Source organism: Malus domestica, chromosome 08 (assembly GCF_042453785.1).
Source record: "Malus domestica chromosome 08, GDT2T_hap1".
Taxonomy (NCBI): Eukaryota; Viridiplantae; Streptophyta; class Magnoliopsida; order Rosales; family Rosaceae; genus Malus; species Malus domestica.
The window spans coordinates 7,284,459-7,293,054 of record NC_091668.1 but is presented as its reverse complement, the minus strand read 5'-3'; the positions used below and the strand labels follow the sequence as shown (position 1 = coordinate 7,293,054).

General features: G+C 34.1%; 1 protein-coding gene across 1 annotated transcript; it reads left to right on the top strand.

Moving 5' to 3' along the window:
* The first annotated feature begins 6,151 nt into the window (after nucleotides 1–6,151).
* On the top strand, nucleotides 6,152–7,913 carry CYCD3 (cyclin-D3-1-like). Its single transcript, NM_001294053.1, is given in 4 exon segments — nucleotides 6,152–6,879; nucleotides 6,981–7,182; nucleotides 7,322–7,452; nucleotides 7,562–7,913. Coding segments are annotated over 4 exon segments (1,131 nt in total). The 5' UTR covers nucleotides 6,152–6,345; the 3' UTR covers nucleotides 7,826–7,913.
* Nucleotides 7,914–8,596: the final 683 nt, after the last annotated feature.

The window sequence follows — 8,596 nt, the reverse complement described above, 5'->3', positions numbered from 1 at the left end:
ATGAAATAATGGGAAATCTAGTGTAATTAATTATACGTTTTTTTTAGCTAAAGTGATCATTAAGATTGACATAACTCTTTATTTTGGTCTCTGATATTTAAAATTGATAGAAGCAGTTCCAAATATTGTCTACCATCAATTCTTTTGGTCATTTCATAAAAGATTTCTGTTAAATTGAGAGTATTTTTGTCAAATCAACATATTCACTAGAATTTGTGGTTTTTCAATTTAACGGAGATTTTTCAATAAATGATCAAAATAATTTACAGTGAATAATCTTAGGGACAACTTTTATTAATGCATGTATAAAAAGAAAGTCTTAATTATATAATGCATGTATAAACTATGGTGATTAGGGGGATTAAGAAAAAGGTGAATAAGAGGGCAGGTTGCTCATTTAGGTCAACTGTCTTGCATTATCGTGCATAGTTATAGTCAACATGAGCAACTTCTGTTGGGTGGTGCCATAATTACGGGACAAACATTATCATTAGGTTCTCGTACTGTACTTGGTGGGCCTCCCGCTAATTCGAGAGTGCCACACAGCTGGAAGGGAGGATCCATGTGGGACCTAACCCCTCACAGTCCATACACCACATTAGTTTTCTCTTTGCTTGCTAGACATGGGGATTCAAAGATCTTTAGCGATCTCGAATCATAGATTTTCTTTGGGACGTTACTGTGGTGATATTTCAAGTTTAGATTGCACTTGCGGTGTTTGAACAGCCTGGTTGAGACTTTAAGAATTTAATCGTGCAAATCTAACCGTCTGATTGTACTGGTGGTGCACGTAAAATATTTTTTCTCACTCATTTGAACTTCAACGCATGACAGCACGTTATTTATTTAAAATACCGTTACAATAGCGATTGGAATAAGTAGGGCAAGTATGCGTCGATGGTGAAGCATAGCATTTGAAGGGTTGTGATATGTGCTAGGGTCTAATCAACTAGCAACCACGAGCTATGAGGATGGTTTGATGAGTTCCAATAAAGGCCTTTACTTTCCGTTGCGGTGATTGAAATGTATGCAAGGAAAATGAACAACTTTCTGAGTTTTCAGAGGAGTGGGCATGTCTGACTTTGACCAGAATTATGAAAGAGGACGTGTTATTGTTTACAAATCTGAGAAAACAAAAAACAAAAACAAAAAAAAAAAGGAGAAAAGAAATTGCCAATGATCGTATAAAAAGTAAAAGGAAAAAAATAAAGGAGATTGCTTTGAAGGCTTTCTAATAGTAAAACAGTGCCAACCTTTGTTCAGTTCTGGTTGATTTTTAGAGGGGTATTTTTGGTATACGTTAAATTCCACTAATCATCCATGTTCATGCGATTTTATGAATAATTATTTCGTGCTTAAGTCCGTTACTAATCTTAGTATACATCGAATTTTGAACTGAAATTCTTTTGCATAGGTAAATTGATCTTTCAAACATGATTTATATGTCAAACACGCTTACATGGGCTCAAAGGGCAGAGACATTTCTGCCCTTGAAAATGATGGTCACATGATAATTCACATGAGCAAAATAGAACATTTCTCGAGGTTAGTTCAAATAGCGAGAGAGATAATTGGGTAACTCATTAGATTAAAATATATTTATAATTCTATAATCATAAAAGTGATAGAACTTAGATGTAAGGTTCGTTTTAGATCAAGATTTGTAACCGAGTGATTTAACGACATAGTTTTACTACACAGAAGTAACGTTGACGTATGAATTGACAACAAACTACTGTGATGATTTGTACAATTTCGCCTTTGTTGTATTGCGTTAATAACTCAACCACCACGATAAGGATTTTTATGAGACGGATACACCATTGTTTTGATGTTCAATGTTAATAACATAAAATGTCGTATGAGTTCTTTTTATATATTATTATATCATTAAGACGAAATGTTAAGATAACGTTCTAACTCTGCTTTAGTAAGTTGCTGTCCACCACCACAAAATCTACCAACAAATCCATGAAAATCTAATTTGATGCAGAGTCCCACCCTACAAACTGCAATAGCACCCACACCTTTTGTCCTCCCTTTGGCTCTCTAGCTTCATTTCTCGGAGAATGCACAACAAGTAGGAGAAATAAGACTAAGAAGACAAAGATGAAAGAAAAAGAAAATAAAAGAAAGCTACATCTCAAAAGAAAAAGACCTAGAAGCCCTCCACGTGTCCCCTTTTCTTCCTTTCCTCTCTTTTTGTTTGCATGGCATAGCGGGAAATACACAGAGAAACTTGAAGACATACACTGATACCAAGATCTAAAATATCGATGATATCGGAAATATCGGTAGCTTAAAAATACGAAAATTTCGATGAAAATATCAGAATATTATCGATATCGATAAAAATTAAATAAAAACCATTGAAATTGTAAGAAAAACTTGAAAATTTTTATTGAAACTTTGCAGAATGTTTATTTAGTCAATTATTTATTAGTTTATTACAAAAAATTAGAACGAAATGCATTTCATGATGGATTTAACTGATTTAAGTTGATTATATAGCGAGCTGACAAACATTTTGAGTGTAGAAAATATGTAGTAATTAATGAAAGAAGTTTAAACACATTATAATCATTTATATATAATGAATTAATACAATATTTTACACTTTATACATTGCTTGGTAAGATATATGAGTGACTTAGTATCATATAAAATTCCTATCAAGATCTAAAATATCGATTATATCGAAAATATCAGTAATTCAAAAACACAAAAATTTCGAAAAAAATATCGAGATAATATCGATATTTTAAACCTTGATTGATGCTCACATACTCTCTCCCTCTCTCCCTCTCTCCACGCCTTGTCTCTCTTCTGTAATGGTTTGCTGCTGTAAACATAATGGTTGAGTGCAGTGCAGAAAGAGAGAGGGAAGAGACTGAGAGACCAACTTTTCGTACAAAAGAGGAATTGAGTTGTCCTGCGCTGCTGGTGGGATAGTAAATTCTACTGGGAAGTGTGTAATTGCAAGAAATATATATACCGATAGACACACACACATATATAATCGATTATACAAATAGATAATGGTACAGTAAATTTTAATCTTAAAAAGAATGAAGTTTTAACGAAAAATCACGATACTATTTATTTTAATGAAAAATTATATTTTTAAATTAAAAAGTCAAATCTAGTACTATTTATTTTACCTTTTATTATGTCTTTATCATTAAAATTCAAAGTTTTCAAATCTTTTTCATTAATTTTCCTAAAAAAAACATAAAAAAAGATAATTAATCTAATCTTAAACCTTAATTAGTTGAACTCAGTTGTATACTAGAGTTTTACAACACACTTTTGTTGCGTGTAAAGTTTGAGTAATAGGTTCGTCACGCAAGCAAACTTTTTTGAACAATTAACGTGGAAGAGCTAGATATAGAAATTTGAAAGTTACGTAGTTCATGTGATTAAAGCATTTATTCTCGACACTCAAGTTTCTATATTTGGTTCAATATATTATCTTTCCTTCAATATTGTTTGTATTATACCAATCATTACACTAGAATGTCGCAAACAAGGTTGAAAACTTGAGAAGATTACCCTAAACCCCATGCTAAGAATACGATCGTCAAAATTAAAAGTGAAAAACGAGAAAGAAAATAAAAGAAAAAGGAAAGAGTTTGCTCACGGATGCCTTTACTTCTGTGCTCTGGACTAAAGCTCAAAACTATCTGCCTAAAGTTTTACTTTCCCTTTTACCCAAACCAATCAACGCAAAAACTTTATTATTGATTTTTGAGGTATTCATCGATTTTTCCTCTAACTTATAATGAGCTGTCAATTTTTTTTCATTAATTTTAGCAGATTATTTTTCTGAACTTCTATAATCAGTCAATTTCAACCATGAACGTTAATTTTAACCGATTATGCTCTAAACGTTCATAATTGGCCAATTTCTAGTAATAAATTTGTTGAGATGAGTAATTACTTTTCTTATTTGAATTTGGATCTTGATTTAAAATAGGTGAAATGAGATGGTCATGTGAATCAAGTCACAAGGAATGCTAAGGAAATTGCATCACAATCCCAACATTTTCTGAAAAAGCAAGACCGTGGAGAAGATTCATAGTTGTCTGCATTAAAGATAAAATTCAAACAAAAAGTGTACAGAGTGAACTAGTAGAAGAGAAGAGGAAAAAACAATATGTTGTCCACATTAGGGATAAAATTACATTTTTTACCTCAAACAATTGTTATGTACCGTGTATGTGACCAAGATGAATGAAAAATTTCAAAATCTAACGTCAGAGGGGAAATTGACCAATTATAAAAGATCAGGTTGTAGTCGGCTAAAACTTCAAGAAGATAATTGGTTAAAATTAAAGTTCATGGAAGAAAATTAACACCTCCTTACAATTTCGAGAAAATTTGACAAATACTTTTTTATTTTTTTATGAATTAAAATCATACATAGTCAATGATAAAAAGCTAGCTATTGACCTGTACACGGGTGTATATTACCAAAAGATGTAGTGGACATGCGCACATGTATACTACCATACTGGCACCCAGTTTTTCTTAAATGCGCGCATTTTCACATAGTTCGACTAGTACATTACACATGGTCAAGTAAGGTATGATATGATAACATCAACGTTTTGAAAGACACTAGGCGCTTATTGGGTGATGAGTTAGGGCCAAACGCCTAAGTGAACTAGGCAGATTTAAGTAAATTTATTGTATTTGTTAAATAAGTGTATTTATAAACAAACACATAATTGTTTTGGAATAGATAAATTACAAAATAAAATGACAGATAGATATAAAGTATTAAAGCATATTGAAAACATGAGGAACAAATATATAATGAGTGTTCATCTAAATATTCAACAAGTTTCTTGCATTTATATTTTCAATAACATTTTATTGAAAATATAAAATGCAAAGTGAAAATTATTTATTTTCTGTCTAAGTGAGACTCGTGACCTAGGTGAGTGCCTAGGGGGGTTTAGACGGGCTAGGCACGTGCTTAGGCGGATGCCTAAGAGGGTCTAACCGCACTTTCTTCATTTTCAAACATTTAGAGACCAATCGGGATGTGACTAGCTGCCTAGCGCCTCGAAAATTTTTAGAACCGTGTATAACATAATACAAATATGCACGAAAAATATATGATTAAGTCAAAGCCTTTTCAAAATGTGGTAAATAAATTGACACGATAATAACACATTAGGCAACCGGTTAGATGGATGTTCACTCACAAAACTTTATCGAATATCCTTTATTTATCTTTTCTTTTGAAAAATCGTTTTAGCATATAACTTACTTCTTTTAGGGATGTTTTCTTCGGAAATGGTTGGACATCTGCTGTACTTGATATTTATGGATGACTTTTATATTATAGTTGATTGATTGACAAAACAAAGAGAGAGACATGTAAACGAATAAAACACGGTGCGACGCGTAAAATTTGTGATGAGTTTAAATTTATATATTTGGCCATGATAAGTTAACATGTGAATTTGAATTGTGCATAATCTCACATAAGACATGACACTAGCACGATTGTAAGGTCTACACTACTCTCTCGAATTAGTCACTTTGTTCTCGGAACTAGTACATTATCACTTCAAATACAATACTGCAACTCTAAGGCATCTCCCAATAGTTTTGTAAATTTTTTTGCTAAATTAGCTATTAAATAGTGTCAAATTTTTAAAATAGCTAGTCAATTTAACTTATCATCTTCAACAATAATTTATTTCAACAAACACTATGAGATAATATTTTATATGCACCAAAGTGGAATCGAATTCTCAATTTGCGCAATTGATTTTAAATGCAAAGTGAGTGATCAACTTTTAAAAGGTTTAGTATCGAATTGTCGTCCTTTTATTATTAAATTTGGTCTTGTGAATTTGACCTATTTACAGTCAAATTTTTTTGTTGCTAATGATTTGGCTCGTTTTGATTTGTCATGTAATTTAAGTTCAGTCTTTAGCAAACTCATCTTTCTTGTTGTTAATTGTTAGTTGCAAATATAACTAAAATCTCGTTGCTTCGTGATGTTCTTATATAATTTTTTTAATTTTTTTTTTGCTCATGCCCCAACGTCAACTAAAAATATAAAAATAAAAATAAAAATACAGAGTTTTCAGTGACAGTGGAGAAAAACAAAAACCCACAGATTATAAAACACATATTTGGGTAGTGGTCTGTCCCTTCCCTCCTCTTCCCCTATTGCTCTTCAATCAGAGACAGAGTTCTTTAGAGAGAGATTAAGATAGAGAAAGAGAACATCTCTTTCTCCTTCTTCTTCCTCACACTCTCTCAGCCTCTGGCTTTTCAATGAAGTAATGAACCCAGAATCAAATCTCTTCTTCTCAGAAGAAGATGGATCGAAAACATCATCATCAACTAGTAGAATCAAGTGAAGAACAAAACCCAGTTTTCCTTTTGGACGCTCTGTACTGCTCGGAGGAGCATTTGGTGGATGAGCAAGTGAGCCCAGTGGATTATTTCCCAGAAGAGGAATTAGTAGAAGACAGCTTTAACAGCAACGTTTCTTCGTTTAACCCAATAAAAGCTCCAATCTTAGTCGAGCAAGACCTGTTCTGGGATAATGAGGAGCTAATCTCTCTCTTATCCAAAGAATCGGAGCAAAACGAGCTCCAAAAACCCCTCCAAATCAGCCCCTCTCTGGCCGGAGCTCGCAGAGAGGCGGTGGATTGGATGCTGAGAGTCGCTTCCCACTACTCTTTCTCCGCCCTCACGGCGGTGCTCGCGGCGGATTACTTCGACAGGTTCTTGTCCAGCCTCCAACTTCAGGTTGAGAAGCCGTGGATGACCCAGCTCGCTGCCGTGGCTTGTATCTCTCTTGCTGCCAAGGTTGAGGAGACCCAAGTTCCCCTTTTGCTGGATTTCCAAGTATGTTGTTTGGTACAATGTTTGTCCTTGGTTTCTTGAATCTTGTCCCATGTTTGTGTTTGGTTGTTGAAATTTGTTGGGTTTTTTTGTGTGTTTTTAAGGTGGAGGATAGCAAGTATGTGTTTGAAGCTAGAACAATCAAACGAATGGAGATTTTGGTGCTCTCAACTCTCCAATGGAAGATGAATCCTGTCACTCCGATTTCATTCATCGATTACATCACCCGAAGACTCGGTCTGAAAAACCATCTCTGCTGGGAAGTCCTCAAAAGATGTGAGCTCATCCTTCTGAGTCTAATTTCAGGTATCCAAATCTTGTTCTTCTCTCATTAATTCGATTTGTTTTTCGTAATAACATGATCGAAAACAAAGTAAAGTTGCGATCTTTACGCTTTGTCTTACAATGTTGTTGGAATTTTGAACCTTTTTTTTGTCAACTGCAGATTCTAGGTTCATGTCTTTTCTTCCATCTGTAGTTGCCACTGCCATAATGCTGCATGTTGTCAACAACATAGAACCGTGTCTACTTATGGAATACCAAAACCAGCTCCTGGGAATTCTCGGAATCGATAAGGTTTGCTAATCATTACCCTTAAATCTCCGAAAAGTACTAATCTTTTCCATTTCGAACGCGAAATTTTGAAACTTTTATTGAAGTCAGATTTCAATTGAATCTTAAACAGGACAAAGTGGATGAATGCTCGAAGCTCATCTCCGAATTAACATCTTCCGGAGGCAATGGCAGTGGCAAACAATCCAACAAGCGTAAGTTTGGTTCAGTTCCATGCAGTCCCAGTGGAGTGATGGATGTGTCATTTAGCTCTGATAGCTCGAATGATTCGTGGGCCACTGGATCATCGGTCTCATCCTCGCCGGAGCCTCTGTCGAAGAAGAGGAATTCCAACCACAACCGTAATGCAGATATCCTCGGCATCATCCCTCGCTAGTTCCGAAATTGGTTCCAATTTTTTTTTCTTTAAGGACCCAAAAAAAGTCTTTTCTATGTCTAATAATACTCTTCTTATGTGGATTTGTTAAATGGCCTACCATCTCTGAGTTTTCATCCTAATTTTCCCAATCCAATCCAATCTAGTGCAATCCAAACGATCCGATCCTTGTGGGAAGGTGGATGTATGGGATTAGGAAACGGAGATGGTTGACATTTTATCTGGAGGAAAGTTTTTAAGAACATAGCAATGAAGAGAGTACTTGCAGCAGCTGCAGGGCAGTAATAATTATGTATCTCTCATTTTACTCTCTTGCATGGCCTTTTTCAAGGGAAAAAACAAAAAAGAAAACAATAATACTTATGTAGCTAACTCCACATTGTTTATAATTGCTCATCATTCTCAATTTGTTTAAATATTATGTTGTTAAAAATCCCTAAAATTGTGTTTATATATATATATATATATTTAGATCAGCATTCAGTAGGGAGGATTAGGAAAGGGAGGGAGGGGTTGAATGTAGAAAATTTTCAATGTGTCAGAAATACAATTCAATATACCGAGTGTTATATACAATTGGTTGGAGATTTGTTTCTAAATTTACAAACGTATTATTACATTTGATATATCAGACCGAGCTTCTTACACATTAAAAAAAATCTGACGATTGAATGCATCTAGTTAGAGGGAATTGGATCCCTTCCGGATTTTAGTGTTCGGAATCTATGAATCAATTCATCTGGACCATACAAATTCAATCCAACGGTCTCC